This window comes from Gorilla gorilla, chromosome 20 (assembly GCF_029281585.2).
Source record: "Gorilla gorilla gorilla isolate KB3781 chromosome 20, NHGRI_mGorGor1-v2.1_pri, whole genome shotgun sequence".
NCBI classification, from domain to species: domain Eukaryota; kingdom Metazoa; phylum Chordata; class Mammalia; order Primates; family Hominidae; genus Gorilla; species Gorilla gorilla.
The window spans coordinates 59089788-59110887 of NC_073244.2; the positions used below are offsets into that span (position 1 = coordinate 59089788).

At 46.5% G+C, this 21100-nt stretch overlaps 1 protein-coding gene across 8 annotated transcripts in view; it reads right to left on the minus strand.

The window, feature by feature from the left end:
- The window catches only part of ZNF541 (zinc finger protein 541), a 50955-nt gene extending 30203 nt beyond the window's left edge, over nt 1-20752 (minus strand). For 3 of the 8 annotated variants that reach the window (XR_008673883.2, XR_008673881.2, XR_008673882.2), the window contains exons 1-2: nt 19509-20720; nt 3144-3548 (exon numbers count right to left, since the gene is read on the minus strand). Coding sequence is in view for 5 of the 8 variants with exons in the window: in XM_019014385.2 (XP_018869930.2) it covers nt 3144-3450 (307 nt within the window). In the remaining 3 variants the exon portion in view is untranslated. Of the gene's footprint in view, nt 1-3143; nt 3549-19508 lie in introns of all 8 variants that reach the window. The other 5 variants (XM_019014385.2, XM_055369860.2, XM_055369861.2 and 2 more) reach the window with 5 other exon arrangements.
- Nucleotides 20753-21100: the final 348 nt, after the last annotated feature.

The following is a 21100-nucleotide window of genomic DNA, read 5'->3' on the forward strand; positions in this document are numbered from 1 at the left end:
GCTTGGCCTTTGTCTTTGTCCTCTGAGAAATTACTATAATGAGTAGTCAAATAACTCCAACAGTTTCAACAAGGAAAAACCGGGCTCCCTCAGGCAAAAGTCCTTAGCCTTACTCAGTCACTTAAAAATGCCTATTAAAATCGAGACCATCCTGGCTAACACGGTGAAACCCCGTCTATACTAAAAATACAAAAAAGTAGCTGGGGGCAGTGGCGGGCGCCTGTGGTCCCAGCTACTAGGGAGGCTGAGGCAGGAGAATGGCGTGAACCCGGGAGGCGGAGCTTGCAGTGAGCCGAGAGCACACCACTGCACTCTAGCCTGGGCGACAGGGCGAGACTCCATCTCAAAAAAAAAAAAAGCCTATTAAAGCAACTATAAAACTAGAAAACAAAACGTTTTTAAAAATTGGCAAGGAGGCCAGGCACGGTGGCTTATGCCTGTAATCCCAGCACTTTGGGAGGCCGAGGAGGGTGGATCATGAGGTCAGGAGTTCGAGACCAGTCTGGCCAAGATGGTGAAACCCCGTCTCTACTAAAAATACAAAAATTAGCTGGGCGTGGTGGGGGACACCTGTAATCCCAGCTACTCGGGAGGCTGAGGCAGGAGAATCGCCTGAACCCGGGAGGTGGAGGTTGCAGTGAGCCAAGATTGCACCACTACGCTCTAACCTGGTGACAGAGAAAGACTCCGTCTCAAAAAATAAAAATAAAAAAATAAAAATTGGCAAGGACACTGAAAAACAGGCAAACAGAGGAACTAGCCTGGGAAGTCACTTGATCTTCTTAGAAACCAGTGTTATAAGGGCTCTACAGTTTTTTAACATTTATTTATTTATTTATTTGTTGAGATGGAGTCTCACTCTGTTGCCCAGCCTGGAGTGCAGTAGCATGATCTCAGCTCACTGTAACCTCCACCTCCCAGATTCAAGCAGTTCTCCTGCCTCAGCCTCCTGAGTAGCTGGGATTACAGGCGCCCACCACCATGCCAGGCTAATTCTTTTTTTTTTTTTTTTTTGAGACGGAGTCTTGCTCTGTTGCCAGGCTGGAGTGCTGTGGTGCAATCTCGGCTCACTGCAACCTCCAACTCCCTGGTTCAAGTGATTTTCCTGCCTCAGCCTCCCAAGTAGCTGGGATTACAGGCACGTACCACCACACCCAGATAATTTTTGTATTTTTAGTAGACAGATTTCACTATGTTAGCCAGGATGGTCTTGAACTCCTGACCTCGTGATCCGCCTGCCTCGGCCTCCCAAAGTGCTGGGATTACAGGCGTGAGCCACCACGCCTGGCCAAATTATTGTATTTTTAGTATAGATGGGGTTTCACCATGTTGGCTAGGCTGGAGTGGAACTCCTTATCTCAAGCGATCCGCCCACTTCAGCCTCCCAAAGTACTAGGATTATAGGCATGAGCCACCATGTCCGGCCAGAGCTATAAAATTGTTTAATGCTCCGTCTGGGTAAACTGACTTTGAGGAAAATATTCAAAGAACTAATCCAAAAGAAAACTCAACATGTACAAAGTTGTTCACAGAAACACTTTAACAGTCCAAACAGCAAGAATATGGTCTAACAGTCCAATGGAATAGCTATTTCAGTGACCCTCAGTATGAAGGTCTACCTTCAATATGAAAGCAAATACACCGACTCTTACAACTTAAATGGAATTATATACTTAATATTATCTCTGCAAGACTATGTATGTCTGACTTTACCCACATGTTTAAAAATTTACAAGTGAGGTCAGGTGTGGTGGTTCACACCTGTAATCCCAAGCACTTTGGGAGGCCAAGGTAGGCAGATTGCTTGAGCTCAGTTCGAGACCAGACTGGGAAACATAGTGAAACCCCTTCACTACTAAAAATACAAAAGTTAGCTGGGTATGGTGGCACACACTTGTAATCCCAGCTACTCAGGAGGCTGAGGCAGGAGAATCACTTGAACCTGGGAGGCAGAGGTTGCAATGAGCCGAGATTGTGCCACTGCACTCCAGCCTGGGCGACAGAGTGAGACTCCATCTCAAAAAAAAAGAAAACAAAACAAAACAAAAAAACACGAATATCTCTCCAGTGCTTTAAGGTCTATGAAGTGTGTTTACAATAGTTCCTTCTTTCGTTTTACTCTGGGGGAAAGCAGAGAGGATATTATTGTCCACCTGCTTTATGGATAAAGACACTGGGGTCTAAGAAGGCCTGACAACCAAAGATCAGAAGGGACCGGACCCCAGTTCATTCTGGAAATGTGACATCAGCCTCTAAGGTGTGGTAATGGGAAGGAAAGTCTTCAGTAAATGCTAACATCTGCCCACACACCACACAAAAGATAAGGATATCCCTAAACACCTAAGTTTCTGAACATTATTCCCTAGAATGAGTGTTCTGTTTCCTTTACTAAGAATTGGGGGCCGAGTGTGGTGGCTCACGCCTACAATCCCACCACTTTGGGAGGCGGAGGTGGGAAGATCACTTGAGGTCAGGAGTTCGAGACCAGCCTGGCCAATATGATGAAACCCCATCTCTACTAAAAATACAAAAATTAGCCGGGCATGGTGGTAGGCGCCTGTAATCCCAGCTACTGGGGAGGCTGAGGCAGGAGAATTGCTTGAACCCGGAAGCCAGAGGTTGCAGTGAGCCAAGAATGCATCACTGTACTCTGCCTAAAAAAAAAAAAAGAATTGGCCGGGCACGGTGGCTCATGCCTGTAATCCCAGCACTTTGGGAGGCTGAGGCGGGCGGATCATGAGGTCAGGAGATCAAGACCATCCTGGCTAATGCAGTGAAACTCCGTTTCTACTAAAAATACAAAAAAATTAGCCAGACGTGGTGGCGGGCGCCTGTAGTCCCAGCTACTCCGGAGGCTGAGGCAGGAGAATGGTGTGAACCCAGGAGGCGGAGCTTGCAGTGAGCCGAGATCGTGCCACTGCACTCCAGCCTGGGCGACAGAGCAAGACTCCATCTCAAAAAAAAAAAAAAAAAAAAAAAAGAATTGGGGAATGATTCCCAAGTAGGAAAAAAGGTGACTGTTCCCTAAGTCACCTGTAGGAGGGAAAAATTTTCTTAACCAATCCATGCAAAATCAGTCCCTAGCTGGCCACAGAAACTGTCGAATATCCTGCAGGGCCCTTCTACCCAGGTGACAGCCTCACCTTGTAAGGATGCCTGAGACTCTGAATCTGCGTACTCCTCCAGCAGCTTCACAGAATCACTGTCCTTCCCGGAGTACAGGGACAAGGTGTCTAAGTTGTCCTCCAGCACCTCGCTGGACATGTCAGGCGTTGGGAGGCTGGGGTCCGGGTCCAGACCACTCAGGCCAGCATAAAGAAAGCCTCGCGTGTTGGGACCCAAATCCCGGTTGAGGGTGTCGCTGCAGTTGAGCCCTTGGCTCTCTGAAAATGAAGGGAGGTGCATTTCTGATGGGAGGGCACCCTCGTCTCTAAGGCTGTACTGGTCCATGGCTCTCCACCGCCAGGTCTTGGCCAAGAGCTACTCTCCGGATAAGCAGAACCATGTAAGGAGAGAGGGAGGAGAGAGCCCTTGATGGCAACTAATTCCTGAAAATGAAGCAAGAAGAATGAAAGTTATTAGGTGGCAAAACAGCATTGTGGGCAGAGCACGGACTTGCAAGGCAAGCAGACCTCGATCTGGGTCCGTTCTCTGCCTCATAACAGCCATGTGGCTTTGGGCAAGTCACTTAAGCTCCACGAGCCCCAGGTGCCTCATCTGTAAACTGGGCATAAGAGTACCTCCTTCACAAGGTTGTTGTAACAAATAAAAGTACTTCCAGCAACATGGTGCACTGAACTGACCTCTTGCTCCAGCTATAAACATATACAGGTATGACAAAAGATAACTTTTTAACACATAGCCTAGGTCAAAAGACAGGAAAAATCCCAAGTGCCAGCAGCAACAAGAAAACTCAATGCTGGAGGTGTAAGCTCACGTAGGCCCCAGGGGAAAATCAGAATCAGATACAGGGCCTAGAGCCATTTGTCCAATACGGTGGCCGCTAGCTCCATGTGGCTATGAAGTACTTGATTTTTTCTTTTAATTTTTTACAGATATCAAATCGAAAATGGATAATTTTTTTTAAGATATGGGGTCTCACCATGATGCCCAGGCTGGTCTCGAACTCCTGGGCTCAAGCGATCCTCCCACCTTGGCTTCCCAAAGTGCTGGGATTACAGGTGTGAACCAGCGCACATGGCCCTGTGAAGCACTTGAAATGTGACTGGCTTGAACTGAGACAGGCTGTGAGTGTAAAATACAACCTGGATTTGGAAAACTCTGTACCCAAAAAAGTCAATTTAATACGTTTCTATATAGATTAAATGTGGAATGATAATTTTTTTTCTTTTTCTTTTTCTTTTTTTTTTTGAGATGGAGTCTCATTCTGTCGCCCAGGCTGGAGTGCAGTGGCGGGATCTTGGCTCACTGCAACCTCTGCCTCCCAGGTTCAAGTGATTCTCCTGCCTGAGCATCCCAAGTAGCTGGGACTACAGGTGCACGCCACCACACCTGGCTAATTTTTGTATTTTTAGTAGAGATGGGGTTTCACCATGTTTCCCAGGCTGATCTCGAACTCCTGACCTCAGGTGATCCACCTGCCTTGGCCTCCCAAAGTGCTGGGATTACAGGCGTGAGCCACTGAGCCCAGCCTGGAATGACAATATTTTCCATATAATGGGCTAAATGCAACATGTTATTAAAATTAACTTCATCTGCTTATCTTTTTAATGTGGCTTCTAGGAAATTTAGATTATATATGCCTCGTATTCTGTATTATTGAATGCTGCCCTGCCGTCTGGGACCTGGGATGATAGCAGACACGTGGGAGAGGGAAACAGGGCCTTGAGTTCCCAGGAAACGGAGCCTGGGGCCCTGGAAGAGCTGAACCATCCACAGGAAAACTAAATAAATGAAAAGAAAAGCTTCACGCAAGCCTAGAAAAGTACCCCCAAGAACTAGAAAAAAATAGCCAGTGAGAGATGACAAAGCTGAGCATTCTACAAGTCTACAAAAGAATGACAATTACCCTGATGGCAAACTTCTCAACAGAAACAAGCCTCGAAGATAAGAATAAGAATATCATCAATGGATTAAGGAAAAGTCAGCCAGCACAGAGCTCAACATACAGGCATGAGAGAGGGAGGGAGGAGGCTGGGCGCCAGGGCTCACATCTGTAACCCCAACACTTTGGGAGGCAGAGGAGGGAGGATTGCTTGAGGCCAAGAGTTTGAGACCAGCCTGGGTAAGACAGCAAGACTGGCTTCTACAAAAAATTAAAATATTAGCCAGGTGTGGTGGCGTCTATCTGTAGTCCCAGCTATTCAGAAGGCTGAGGCAGGAGGATCACTTCAGCCTGGGAGCTTATAGACTTTTACACACAAGGCCTAAGAATCTACCTTATAGACCCTGGTCCAAAAAATGACTAAAAGTTTTGAGTCAATTGAAAAAAAAAAAAAGATGATGGTAACTTCATACTTTTAAGCTTGCACACTAAAAGAATCTAAGTATAACCACCAAGAGAAGAAAAATAAACCACATAACATCTAAACTAGTAGAATTCATTCCCCCAAAAATGGGCAGGGGGAGTGGGGCAGCAGAGTTTACTTTAAAATACTGTAGGGAAAAGAGAGAAAAGACTCATAGTACTGCAATTAGGAATTAAAGAGGAAACACATCACTAATGACCTTAGAAAAAATAAAAAGGATTATAAAAGAATACTACAGGCCAGGCGTGGTGGCTTACGCCTGTAATCCCAGCACTTTGGGAGGCCGCGGTGGGCGGATCATGAGGTCAGGAGATCGCGACCATCCCGGCTAACACGGTGAAACCCCGTCTCTATTAAAAATACATAAAATTAGCCGGGCATGATGGTGGGCGCCTGTAGTCCCAGCTACTCGGGAGGCTGAGGCAGGAGAACGGCATGAACCCAGGAGGCGGAGCTTGCAGTGAGCCGAGATCGTGCCACTGCACTCCAGCCTGGGCAACAGAGCGAGACTCCATCTCAAAAAAAAAAATAAATAAATAAATAGAAATAAAAGAATACTATAAACAACTGTATTCAGATAATTAAAAAATTAGATAACTTAGATACAGTAACTTAGTTATTTAAATTAGATAACAGATTAAAATGGGCAAACTGCTAGAAAGATACAAATTACCAAAACTTACTCAAGAAGAAACAGAATTTCTTTTTTTTTTTTGAGATGGAGTTTCGCTCTGTCGCCCAGGCTGGAGTACAGTGGCGCAATCTCAGCTCACTGCATCCTCCGCCACCCGGCTTTAGGCAGTTCTCTGTCTCAGCCTCCCGAGTAGCTGGGATTACAGGTGCCCACCATCACGCCCTGCTAATTTTTTTTTTTTTTTTCCTGAGACAGAGTTTCACTCTGTCGCCCAGGCTAGAGTGCAGTGGCGCCATCTCCGCTCACTGCAAGCTCCACCTCCCAGGTTCACGCCATTCTCCTGCCTCAGCCTCCCGAGTAGCTGGGACTACAGGTGCCCGCCCCCGCGCCCGGCTAACTTTTTGTATTTTTAGTACAGACGGGGTTTCACCATCTTGGCGAGGCTGGTCTTGAACTTCTGACCTCGTGATCCACCCGCCTCGGCCTCCCAAAGTGCTGGGATTACAGGCGTGACCCACAGCGCCCAGCCAAGAAACAGAATTTCTGAATAGACCTATGAGAAATAAAAAGACTGGGCCAGGCACAGTGGCTCACGCCTGTAATCCCAGCACTCTGGGAGGCCGAGGTGGGCAAATCACTGGAGGTCAGGAGTTTGGGACCAGCCTGACAAACATGGTGAAACCCCATCTCTACTAAAAATACAAAAACTTAGCTGGGCATGATGGTAGGCACCTGTAATCTCAGCTACTCAGGAGGCTGAGGCACAAGAATCACTTGAACCCGAGAAGCAGAGGTTGCAGTGAGCTGAGATCGTGCCACTGCACTCCAGCCTGGGCAACAGAGTGAAACTCTATCTCAAAAAAAAGAAAGAAAGAAAAGAAAGAAAGAAGGAAGGAAGGAAGGAAGGAAAGAAAGACAGACTCAATTAGTAACTTTAAAGCTCCCTATACATCTTGCCATAGAAACACCAAAAACAAAAAATCAACTTTAACAAAACTCTGGGAAGCAGTCAAAGCTTTATAGCAACCAAGCAAACCATAAGAAAAAGGTGACTTTGATGTTTGATTACAGGCTCACGCCTGTAATCGCAGCACTTTAGGAGGCCGAGGTGGGCAGATCACCTGAGGCCAGGAGTTTGAGACCAGCCTGGCCAGCATAGTAAAACCCCATCTCTACTGAAAATATAAAAGTTAGCCGGGTGTGGTAGTGCACGCCTGTAGTCCCAGCTACTTGCGAGGCTGAGGCAGGAGGATCGCTCGAACCCAGGAAGCGGAGGTTGTAGTGAGCCGAGATTGTGCCTCTGCACTCCAGCCTGGGTGACAGAGCAAGACTCTGTCTCAAAAAAAAAAAAAAAAAAAAAAAATGGTGACTGAAACCCAGTGGGAGAACTTTGTGGCATACTTAACTTACCCCTGCCCCATCCCTACTCCCTGGCTCAGCAGTGGTCTCGAAGGTAGCAGCCCATGTTTCTGGTGTGGGTTCCCTGGTGCTGGAGGGAACAGAGAGGATATGGTTTTCAAAGAACAGTGGTTGTCTGTCTGACCTGTCAGTGGCTCCCTGAAAGCCCAATGCAAAGATCTTGCCTCTTTTTGTACCTAACTGGCAGCTCTCTGGGGTGCAGAGTGGCTACAGACAGGGCGTTTGTTGCAAACATTAAAGTCAAATGAACTAGACGCTGCAGGCTGGTGCAAAAGATATTGATTGGGGCAAACAATTGACTTGCTAAAAGCCAGGGAAGAAAAGCTGGGAAGTTGGATACTTTGGAGAAATAAAGGCTTTGAAAAATGAGCCAGACATGGTGGCTCATGCTTGTTATGCCAGCATTTGGGGAGGCCGAGGCAGGTGAATCACCTGACATCAGGAGTTTGAGACCAGCCTGGCCAACATGGTGAAACTCCGTTTCCACTAAAAACACAAAAATTAGCTGGGCATGGTGGCAGGTGCCTGTAATCCCAGCTGCTTGGGAGGCTGAGGCAGGAGAATCACTTGAACATGGGAGGTGGAGGTTGCAATGAGCCAAGATTGCGCCACTGCACTCCAGCCTAGGAGACAAGGGCAAAACTCTGTCCCAAAAAAAAAAAAAAAAGTCCACACTGGCAGTTTCTTATAAAGCTACACATAATTTTTTTCTGCATCTATTTGATGATTGTAATATATATATGTATAAAATCTTATCATGCAATCCAGCAACTACACTCTTAGGCATCCATCCAACTGAGCTGAAAACTTCAGTCCACACAAAAGCCTGCACACACATGTTTATAGCAGCTTTGTTCATAACTGCCCAAAACTGGAAGCAATCAAGACATCCCTCAATAGGTGAATGGATCAACAAACTGTGGAACATCCAGACAATGGAATGTTCTTCGGGAATAAAAAGCAATAAGCTATCAAGCCACACAATGACATGGAGGAACCTTAAATGCACATTGCTAAGTGAAGGAAGCCAGTATGAAAAGATTACATACTGAAAAAAAAGAAAGACAAGACTACATACTGTGAGACTCCAACTATATCACATTCTGGAAAAGGCAAAACTATAGAGACAATAAAAAGACCAGCAGTTGTGTGGTTTGTGGGGTGAGGAGTGAAACTATTTTGCATGATAATCTAATGCTGCATACCTGACATTATACCATAGTCAAAACCCACAGAACTATACAACACAGAGACTGAGCTCTGGCTGGGTGTGGTGGCTCACACCTGTAATCCCAGCACTTTGGCCCAGGAGTTTGACAAAGTCAGACCCCGTCTCTATGAAAAAAAATTTTTTTTTAATTAGCCGGGCATGGTGGCACATGCTTGTGGTTTCAGCTACTTGGGAGGCTGAGGAGGGTGAATCGCTTGAGCCCAAGATTGGAGGCTTCAATGAGCTATGATTGCGCCACTGCACTCCAGCCTGGGCAACAAAGTGATACCCTGTCTCAAAATAATTAATTAATTAAGTATTTAAAAAAATTAAAAAATCCAAATGAATAAAAAAAGAGCTTCCACATATTCCTGGGAATTTAGAAGGTGGCATCTCAGGGTGGGCACATGTTTGGAAAGGACCAGAGAAGGCTTCCAAGCTCTCACCTCTGGCTGACCTTCGCTCTGTGCAGGCAGAGAGTGAAGGCGAAGGTAGGGTTGTTAACCGCCTGCCTGAGTGTGGAAGCAGTGCCCCGCTGCAACTACTGGAAGCTTTTTGTTTTTTGTTTTCTGTTTTGTTTTTTTTTAGCTCCAGGAGTTTAAGAAGATCTCTGTTAAGTCACTAGCTGACCACTAAACTAACAGAACAGTCTACTGACCACACCCCACAAAGAACACAGTCTTTACAAAAATAGCTTAGAAAAGCCACTAAACAAACAGTTACAACCCACAATAAGCAGAAACAACCAAGCCTGAGGACAGGGAAGAAAGGAAGAATCCCATTCCCAGAGTTACCAGACTGCAATATGCAAAATATCCAGTTTACAGGCTGGGTGCAGTGGCTCACGCCTGTAATCCCAGCACTTTGGGAGGCCGAGGCGGGTGGATCACCTGAGGTCAGGAGTTCAAGACTGGCCTGGCCAACATGGCGAACCCCCGTCCCTACTAAAAATATAAAAATTAGCTGGCTGTGGTGGCAGGCACCTGCAATCCCAGCTACACGGGAGGCTGAGGCAGGAGAATCACTTGAACTCGGGAGGTGGAGGCTGCAGTGAGCCAAGATCGTGCCACTGCACTCCAGCCTGGGCGACAGAGACTGTCTCCCCAAAAAAAACAAAAACAGGCCAGGCGCACTGGCTCATGCCTGTAACCCTTGCACTTCGGGAGGTCCGGGAGGGCGGATCACTTGAGGTCAGGAGTTCAAGACCAGCCTGGCCAACATGGTGAAACGCCATCTCTACTAAAAATACAAAAATTAGCTGGGCGTGGTGGTGTGTGCCTGTAATGCCAGCTACTCAGGAGGCTGAGGCAGGAGAATCGCTTGAACCCGGGAGATGGAGTCTGCAGTGAGTTGAGATTGTGCCACTGCACTCCAGCCTGGGTGACAGACTGAGACTCCATTTCAAAAAAAACAAAAAACAAAAAACAAAACAAAAAAAAACAAACAGATAAAATGTCCAGTTTTCGAATCATGGAAGCTTGAGAAAAATGAGAGATCGAGTTTTTTCAGCAAAAAATTATGATGAGTCATGAAAACAAAAAAGCATAGCCCCTTCAGATGGCCATCTGTCTCACACAAATGGAATCAGATGACCTGTGGCCTTCTGTGTCTGGCTTCTTTCACTAAGCACAGTGTTCTCAAGGTTCACCCCCATTGCAGCACGTGTCACTGCTCCATTTCTTTCCAGGGCTAAATAATGTTACCCTGTCTGGAGAGACCACGTTTTGTTTAACCACTCTCCTGTTGATGAACATTTGGGTTACTTCCATTTTGGGGCTATTGTGAATAATTCTGCTCACACCTAGATGTTAAAGAAATGCTTCATGACTCACTGATAACAAATCTAGTGCATACTTGAATAACGGGAGTTTGGGACTAGATTTCTAGGCCACCAGTTTCTACTTTCTAAGAACTTTTCATGTTGATACGTAATAGAACCTCTGCACCTGCAATGTCTGCATTGCATGTTATATGTCTACCTGCCTGTCTGCGTGTATGCAGCCTATTGAGGCAGCACAAATTTAAAGTCACATACAGGTACGTAATCCCATATACAACTCTGAGACCCAACTGAGTTTCAGAATTTGAGGGGGTTTTAGAAGTGTAAATCAATGCATACCCCGTATTTTAAGTAACTTCCAGTGGGGTTCAAGGCAGTACCTGGTAACCAAATAATTATTTCTGCATCATTGCCTATGACCACTCAGCGTACGTGAAATAAAGGCTGTGAAAAGCAACATGTAGGGTCAGGTTTGGCCACCAGATGATATTTGAGATGCCTTAGGATTCTCAGAGCTTTTTGGGTTTCCAAAAAATCAGGGAGAGGAGTGTGGATCTGTAAGCCAAATTCAAATTTCACCAGTTCCACAGTGTCTGCTACAGTGCTGCTATAAACTGTTTTCACCACTCCATGAGGGGAAAAACCCATCTCCCCCTGCATCTCCCAATAATAAAAACAAGTGAATAAAAATCATATATATATTTTTTGAGACGAAGTCTTGCTGTGTCCCCTAGGCTAGAGTGCAGTGGCGCAATCTCGGCTCACTGCAACCTCTGCCTCCTGGGTTCAAGCAATTCTCCTGTCTCAGCCTCCGAGTACCTGGGATTACAGGCACTCACCACCACGCCTGGCAAATTTTTGTACTTTTAGTAGAGACAGGGTTTCACCATGTTGGTCAGGCTGGTCTCAAACTCCTGACCTCAGGTGATCCACCCGCCTCGGCCTCCCAAAGTGCTGGGATTACAGGCATAAGCCACCGCGCCTGGCCTAAAAATCGTATTTATTAAGCACTTTCTCCACATCGGGTATCATACCAAGTGCTTTATATGCATTAACTTACTTCTCACAAAAACCTAGATTGTAGTATTACTTCCCTTTTACAAATAAGGAAAGAGAGACTAATTTGTCCAAAGTCAAAACCCAACAGCCAGATCTTAAACCCAGATACTCTGACATTAGCGCTAATGGTCTTGCCCATTACACAGTACTGATTCCCTATAAACTGAACTGTATACTGCACTGCTCCAATTCAACTACAAAACACATAAGGTGCTGGGTCAGGGGGAAGAATGTCTCTGGACTCCCCAAGGCCAAATCACCTGCTTTCCAATATACTCCCATAGTCCACAGAACAAACTGGTCAGGTTACAACCTCAGACAGGCAAGCCAAAAGTCCAAAGGCCATGCCTTGATATTTACATCCTTCTGCAGACAGTAAAGCAAAACCCTCTCTACCAATACTGAGCTTCCTTTTATTCTGTCAACAAATACATTCAATTCAACAAGAGTTTTAGCACCTTCTAGGTACAAAACTCTCTGCTAGCCCTTACGAGGCAGAGTTTATGGTCTCCTGCAACCCGGCAGACATTCCCAAGGACCCAAATACTCTTTCCAAGAATTTTATCATTTTGTGTTTTCATTTAAATGCTCAACATCACTAACGATCAGGGAAATGCAAATCAGAACCACAATGGGATACCACCTTACTCCTGCAAGAATGGCCGTAATCAAAAAATCAAAAAACAACAGATGTTGGCATGGATGCGGTGAACAAGAAACCTTTCTACACTGCTGGTGGGAATGTAAACTAGTACAGCCACTATAGAAAACAGTGTGGATATTCCTTAAAGAACAAAAAGTGGAACTACCATTTGATACAGCAATCTCACTCCTGGGTATCTACCCAGAGGAAAAGAAGTCATTACACGAAAAAGATACTTGCACATGCATGTTTAGAGCAGCATAATCTGCAATTCCAAAAATATGGAACCAGCCCAAATGCCCACCATCAGTCAAGGAGTGGATAAAGAAATATATATATGATGGAATACTACTCAGCCATAAAAAGGAACGAAATAATGGCATTCACAGCAACCTGGATTGAACTGGAGACTATTATTCTTCTAAGTGAAGTAACTCAGGAATGGAAAATCAAACATCGTGTGTTCTCACTTTGTAAGTGAGAGCTAAGCTATGAGGATTAAAGGCATAAGAATGATACAATGGACTTTGGGGACTCGGGGGGAAAGGGTGGGAGGGGATGAGGGATAAAAGACTACAAATTGGGTTCAGTGTATACTGCTTGGGTGATGGGTACACTAAAATCTTACAAATCACCACTAAAGAACTTACTCATATAACCGAGTACCACCTGTTCCCCCAAAATCTATGGAAATAAAAAACTAAAAAAAGAAAAAAGAAAAGAAAAACCCAGTACATCTGGATCATTAGAGGACTCCCTTGTAACCAAGTACTACCATGTGGTTTCAATGCCTGGGTGTGTTTACGATTGCACTCATGCCAAAAAGGACTATTTAATTGCTTCAGGCTAAAAAGAAGAGGATGGAAGGGGATTTAGCTCATAATAATGCCTTCAGGCTCTACTAGAGGCCAGCTGGCATCACGGTACAAATGGAGGTTTTGCCGCAGTTCAAATTGAGACAAGGGGTGGGAGAATTGAGACCTCACAGGGCCTGCTAAACCCAAAAGGGCCCAGGGTGGCAGTCGGCAAAGTAATTGTTTCAAGGAGCAGTTAAGTTTCAGGAAGTGGTATCCCTCTCATTAAATTAAATCGGTTTGGTTGCTTTGTTTATATTTAATTTGCAAATTGATTTTGGCTTTATAGCTGCACAGGAGCTATACACTTTAGGAACTTATGTCTTGTTCTATCATCACTGATGCCTTAATAGTTTTAAAACAATTTAAGTCAACATTGGGGATCCGAAGCAATTTTATTTTTTTTTTCTTTTAAAAAAATGCTATCAGCCCAGCGCAGTGGCTCACGTCTGTAATCCCAGCATTTTGGGAAGCTGAGGTGTGCGGATCACTTGAGGTCAGGAGTTCGAGACCAGACTGGCCAACGTGGCGAAACCCCGTCTCTACTAAAAATACAAAAATTAGCTGGGCATGGTGGTGGGTGCCTGCAACCCCAGCTACTCAGGAGGCTGAGGCCCAAGAATCTCTTGGACCCGGGAGGCGGAGGTTGCAGTGAGCCAAGATTGTGCCACTGCACTCCAGCCTGGGTGACAGAGTGAGACTCCATCTCAAAAAAAAAAAATAAAATAAAATTTAAAGGGGCCATCATTCCATGACTGGTGGGGGTGAGGGGAAACAAAGGATTCTTCTATGAAATGCTACGACCTTTTGGGAAGGTAACCTACCATGAGATTCTAGACTGTAGAAGTAAGTCCACAATAGATAAATAATATTTACTATGTGTGTTGTTTGGAGGGGAGGGAACAATCTGAATGCCCATCTGATTTACAAATATATTTTATTTAGTCTGCAATATATTTAAATATGTTTCAATTAGTTATCCAGTTAAAGAATAGATGGGGCCGGGTATGGTGGCTCACACCTATAATCCCACCACTTTGGACAGCTGAGGCAGGCAGATCACCTGAGGTCAGGAGTTCAAGACCAGCCTGACCAATATAGTGAAACCCCATCTCTACCAAAACTACAAAAATTAGCTCGGCATAGTGGCACTCACCTGTAGTACCAGCTACTCAGGAGGCTGAGGCAGGAGAATTGCTTGAACTCGGGAGGCGGAGGTTGCAGTGAGCCAAGATCATGCCACTGCACTCCATCCTGGTGACAAAGCCAGACTCCATCTCAAAAATAAATAGATAAATAAAATAAGACCAGGCGCGGTGGCTCACGCCTGTAATCCCAGCACTTTGGGAGGCTGAGGCGGGCGGATCACAAGGTCAGGAGATTGAGACCATCCTGGCTAACACGGTGAAACCCCGTCTCTACTAAAAATACAAAAAATTAGCCGGGCGTGGTGGCGGGTACCTGTAGTCCCAGCTACTCGGGAGGCTGAGGCAGAAGAATGGCATGAACCCGGGAGGCAGAGCTTGCAGTGAGCCAAGATCAGGCCACTGCACTCCAGCCTGGGCCACAGAGCGAGACTCCATCTCAAAAATAAATAAATAAATAAATAAATAAAATAAAATAAATAATAGAAAAATAGATGGATAGAGCACTAGAGCATCACTATCCAAAAGCACTTTCTGTGCTACTAAGCCTGCACTGCCCAATACTGCAGTCTTTAGCCACATACACAGAAATGCAGCTAACACCCTTGAGGAACTAAACTCTTTATTTTATTTAAGTTTAGTTAAATTTATTTATTTATTTATTTAGAGACGGAGTCTCACTGTGTCACCCAGGCTAGAGTGTAGTGGTGCAATCTCAGTTCACTGCAACCTCCACCTCCTGGGCTCAAGTGATTCTCCTGCCTCAGCCTCCTGAGTAGCTGGGGATTACAGGTGCCCACCATCATGCCCAGCTAATTTTTGTATTTTTAGTAGAGATGGGGTTTCACCATGTTGGCTAAGCTGGGTCTCGAACTCCTTACCTCAAATGACCCGCCCTCCTCGGCTTCCCAAAGCGCTGGGATTACAGGCGTGAGCCACCGCGCCCGGCCAGTTAAATTTAAACAGGTACAAGCGGCTAATGGCTACCATATCAGATGGTGCAAATCTAGAGATTTCTCATTCAAGTTAGGCTTTCCAACTTCTATTTAAAAATGTGAAAGAAAAAATCAGAAGATCTGCCAATGCTGAGTCCACATTCCTGCAAGGCAACAATTGGTTGGAGGTGAGAAGCCCCCACCACTGCCTATTCTCTCAGCTCACTGATTTCTGTGCCCTGCCAGGCCTCTGGAGGCATCTGAGTTTATGACCCTCCAAATGAAACCCTCCAAACTCAGGCTTAAATGTCACCTCCACTATAGAGAACACTTCCAACATAACAAAGTCTGAGATTAATTTCTCCCTCCTCTGAACCCTGACAAGCACTTGTGTAACAATCCACTTAACATTTACTCTAAATTATCTAGGAAGTTAATTATCTTTAAAGTTCTCCCATTTTCTCCAGACTCTCAGCTCTAGGATGGCTGGAACTCGGCCTTAGGTGTCTAAACTTCTCACAGTATCTTGCCTAGCACAGAACTTTGATCACAGAAGGCTCTGAGCATCCTTTTCATTCATGAGTGACAGAATTCCATTGTGCCACCTCTTTTCCTCTTTGAAAAGCTCCAACCACTGTTCTGCCGCCACACCCCCCACCTCCCAAGCACCACCTTCTCCCTTCTCTCCCTGCATCCATGTTACCAGGGAGAGGGTCATCAAGTCTGAGTAACAGCAGGCTCCTGGGAGTTGAGAAGACAGACTTGCAGCTTTCACCCTAGCTATGCAATTTCCTTCATTTTATTTTATTTTATTTTTTGAGACAGGGTCTTACTCTGTCGCCCAGACTGGAGTGCAGTGGCGTGATCTCGGCTCACTGAACCTCCACCTCGCGGATTCAAGCGATTCTCCCATCTCAACCACCTGAGTAGCTGGGCTAACAAGCATGTGCCACCACACCTGGCTAATTTTTGTATTTTTAATAGAGACAGGGTTTTGCCATGTTGGCCAGGCTGTCCTCGACCTCCTGCCGTCAAGCAATCCACCTGCCTCAGCCTCCCAAAGTGCTGGTATTACAGGCACAAGCCACTGCACCCGGCCTGCAATTTCCTTCCTTACTTTCCTACTCCAATTTTTTTGTTTTCCTGAGTTGGAGTCTCTCTCTGTCACTCAGGCTGGAGTGGCCTTGGCTCATTGCAACCTCCGCCTCCTGGGTTCAAGTGATTTTCCTGCCTCAACCTTCCGAGTAGCTGGGACTACAGGTGCACACCACCACACTGGGCTAATTTTTGTATTTTTAGTAGAGACGGGGTTTCACTATGTTGGCCAGGCTGGTCTCAAACTCCTGACTTCGTGATCCACCCACCTCGGCCTCTCAAAGTGCTAGGATTACAGGTGTGAGCCACTGTGCCCAGCCTCCACTCCAAATATTATTGCAAACTATAGACCCATTTTGTTTGGCCTACACAGTATTTTTACAAATTGGATTAGTCATCAACATTTTTTTTTAATGGGGAGATTTCACCTTCCTATATGGATTTCTGGTTTCTCTTGAAAATGATTAGATTTGATATTCCTTCACAGTTAACAACGAGGTAGATCTGAGGGACAAATGGCATCGCTAGAAAGGGCTTATGGTCTCCAGTTTTCCCAGCCCTCACTTATCTTCCTGCCTGGCCCTTATAATATTCATCATTGTAATAATAATAATAATAATAACAGTGAACATTTATTGAGGCTTTATGACATGCCAGGTACTCTTGTAATCACTTGTATATCATCGTATTTAATTCCCACAATACTTGAGGCATATACTGTATTATTAACCCTATTTCACCAATGAGGTAAATAGTCCAGAGAAGTTGAGTAACTTGCCCAAAACCAAGCTAGGATTCAACCCTGGGTAGTCTAATTTCGAAACCCTTACGCTTGCCCACTCCACTATGCTTTTATCACACACTTGAGATTGGGACTCCTGCTTCACACTCCGTGCCTACATTCTTAAGTAGAACAATCAAGAAAGACTTCCAGCTGGGCAAGGTCGTTCTCGCCTGTAATCCCAGCACTTTCTGAGGCCTAGGTAGGAAGATTGCTTGAGTCCAGGAGTTCAAGACCAGCCCGGGCAACAAAGTGAGATCCCCGCCGCCCCCCCCCACATCTCTACAAAAAAATCAAAAATTAGCCAGGTGCAGTGGTGCACACCTGTGGTCCCAGCTACTCGGGAGACTGAAGCAGAAGGATTGCTTGATGTTGGGAGGTCGAGGCTCCAGTGAGCCAGGATCACACCACGGCACTCCAGCCTGGGCAAACAGCGAAACCCTGTCTCAAGAAAAGAAAGGAGAAAAGAAAAGAGCAAAACAAAGCACAAAGACTCCCTCCTATAGTCTCATAGTCATGTAACCAATAACTAATTTTAACCAGAAGGTAAAGTCATTTTCTGTGGCCGGGCACGGTGGCTCACGCCTCTAATTCCAGCACTTTGGGAGGCTGAGGCGGGCAGATCACAAGGTCAGGAGATCGAGACCATCCTGGCTAACACGGTGAAATCCCGTCTGTACTAAAAATACAAAAAATTAGCCAGGAGTGGTAGCGGGTGCCTGTTGTCCCAGCTACTCGGGAGGCTGAGGCAGGAGAATGGTGTGAACCCAGGAGGTAGAGCTTGCAGTGAGCCGAGATCACTCCACTGCACTCCAGCCTGGGCAACAGAGCGAGACTCCATCTCCAAAAAAAAAAAAGTCCATTTTGGCTGGGCGTGGTGGTTCATGCCTGTAATCCCAGCACTTTGGGAGGCTGAGGCATGCAGATCACTGGAGGCCAGGAGTTTGAGATCGCCTTGCCAACATGGTGAAAACCCATCTCTACTAAAAACACAAAAATTAGCCGGGCATGGTGGTGGGCACCTGTAATCCCAGGTACTCAGGAGGCTGAGGCATGAGAATCACTTGAACCTGGCAGGTAGAGTTTGCAGTGAGCTGAGATAGTGCCAATGCACTCCAGTCTGGGCGACAGAGCAAGACTGTCTTAAAAAAAAAAAAAAAAAAGCGCATTTTGTTTTTTTGTTTATATATAATGGGTTTATTACTGCCCTTTTAAAATCAATTAATAAACATTTTGAAAGTTTATTAGTTTAAAATTCTAATACAGCAAATGCCAGTAGATAAAGTTTACATAAACAAAAATTCTCTACAGCCTTCAATAATTTTTAAGTGCAAAGGGGTCTCAAGAGCAAAAGTTTTTAATTAGCTGGGCGTGGTGGTGCGCGCCTGCAGTCCCAGCTACTTGGGAGGCTGAGGCAGGAGAATTGCTTGAACCCGGGAGGCGGAGGTTGCAGTGAGCCGAGATCGCACCACTGCACTCCAGCCTGGGAAACAGAGAGAGACTCCATCTCAAAAAGAAAAAAAAAAAAAAGTTTGAGAACTACTATTCCAATAAGAAAAAGTCCTGCATGTACACATACACATGTGCCCAAGCAGACACGCATCTAAAAGAAAGAAACCCGAAACTGAAAATTCCAAAGTGGTGGCCGGCAGGCATATTTTATAAGTTCCCTATGCTGTCTTTTTTTTTTTTTTTTTTTGAGACGGAGTCTCGCTCTGTTGCCCAGGTTGGAGTGCAGTGGTGCAATCTCGGCTCACCGCAACCTCCGCCTCCCAGGTTCAAGCGATTCTCATGCTTCAGCCTTCCCAGTAGCTGGGACTACAGGCGCCTGCCACCACGTCCAACTAATTTTTTGTATTTTTAGTAGAGACAGGGTTTTACTATATTGGCCAGGCTGGTCTCAAACTCCTCAGCCGCCTTGGCCTCCCAAAGTGCTGGGATTACAGGCATGAGCCACTGCGCCCAGCCTACGCTGTCTTATTTAATTCTTAAATTATCAAATGTGTTGCTAGCATTTAAAACTCAGAAGGTTTCACCTAAGGATAGTTTTCTGGCCTCTTCTCAAAGAAATCGAAAGTTCTGGCAACACTGGCCTGGCATTTCCACTGCCTGGCATCACTTAGATGGGACATACAATCTTTGCTTCACGACAATCCTTACTTCTTCCCTTTACCTGTGCCTTACCTGTAAGTATCTGAGTTGCCACCCTGAGCTAGGGAAGGAAAAACGTTTTTTGCAATAAACATCAATAAAGAAACACACATCAATCTATGTCTGCACTCCTCCTAACAGGTCAACATGCACAATAAATAGCCCTTTTCCCTGTTTGACTTCTCCAAAGCAGTAACTTGTATGATTACCATTAGTACGGACTTTGGTATTGCTTAGAAACCCTCTTGAGAAAGAACGAGATCTATCCAACAAAGCAGGTGTCTTTGGCCCAGTGCAAAGGAAGGAAACTCACCAGAAGAGCAAGTTAGTGAATCTCCAGGGAACAGGAGGACCCAGTTTAGGCCCCACAGGGAGGGGGTTCAGGTGACAAGCAGACCACTGGATATGTCCTCCTGGAACACTGAGTGGTAAATGCAGGATACTCCCAATTTCTTTTGCCCTGAAAGCAGGTGGTGGGAAGGAAGAAGCAGTCAGGACTTCGGTCCCAAAGAAACAAGAACAGAGATGTGAAAATGGAGAAGAGCAACAATTTTTGGAAGAAGGCAGAAAGCAGTATCAACAGCGGAGATTTGAGTGAGGAGGAAAGGTTTTTTTGGTAAGAAGAAATAATTGTTCCTTCTTTCCTTATTTTTCCCCCGTGGGAAGAGACCTAGAGAATTTTACCGGAGAAACTTAATTAGGGCAGAATTGGTGATAAAATAAGGATATTTGCTGGAAAGTTGGGGGTAGGTGAGGAGGACTGGAAACATAAATATTAGACGAGAGAGAAACTGGAAGGAATTAGTTGGTTTGTTCTAAGCGAAGACATTCCAAAAAGGGGCACTCTAGGTGTGAAGAAAAAAATTTTGCTGGAAAGTGATCCTGAACGGATGAAAAAAAACTGGGCTAATTTTTTTTCTTTTTTTGCGCTAAAGGAAGTTACTTAAAGGAGGGGGAGGGGCATGTCAAGGAAGGGAGGAGAGATTTGGAGTTTTGCTGGAAGATCCTAAAAAGGGATAAATCTGGGTGCCCCAAAGTGGGACTACGGAGGAGGAAGGGGGATTTTGAGCAGAAGGGGCCTGGAAGAGGCTAGCGAATGCAAGGCCCAGATGCAGAAGGTGGGGAGGTCGGGTAGGGCCCGCGGCGCGAGCTGGGGGGCTGCGAGGGGGCAGTTGAGGCCCGGGGGTACGGAGTGGGAAAGAAAAGGGGGTGCAGCGGGCCAGGGGCTCCTGAGGAGGGTCTTCTCCAAGGGGGAAGGGCCTGTGGGGTGCAGCGGGGCCCGGAGCTGTTGGGTTGCAGAAGATGCGTGCGTGACGCAGGGTGAGGGGCGCCCGCCGCGCCTGCTGCGCCCCTCGAAAGGCAGATGGGGCCCCCTAAAAAAAGAAATCAAGAAATGAATGAGATTGTAAAAAGGGGGAGGGGTTGAAAAAAGAGGAAATAATAGTAATGGGGGATAAGGAGGAAAGGGAGGGGCAGGGGCAGCAGCAACCGGGTTTTACCCGCCCCCGGGGGCTCGCGCGCCGGACCTCGCGCCTGGCGCCTCGTGGGGCTCCCAGCGGCCTCCCGCCTTCCCCGCGCCGCCCGGGGCGCACGCGCAGCCCGGCCCACCCCTGGATCTCCTCGCTCACGCGCGGCGCAGGCGCGCGTACGTGACCGCGGGCCGCCTCACGCCTCCCAGAGCGGCCTCGCGCCCGCCGCGCACCGCCCGGGCTCCCGGCGCGTGTCTCCTGGCCGCGCGCTCTCGGCTGCTTCTCCGAGGGGCGGGGCTAGCCGCGGGCGGGAAAGGAGGCGGTTGGTCGCCATTTTGGGAGGGGGGCGGTTGAGGGCGGAGAGTGAGAAGAAGAGTGAGCCGGGGAGGAGCGGCGGGGGGAGGGGCCAGTCCCCCAAGACCCGCACCCCGAGGCC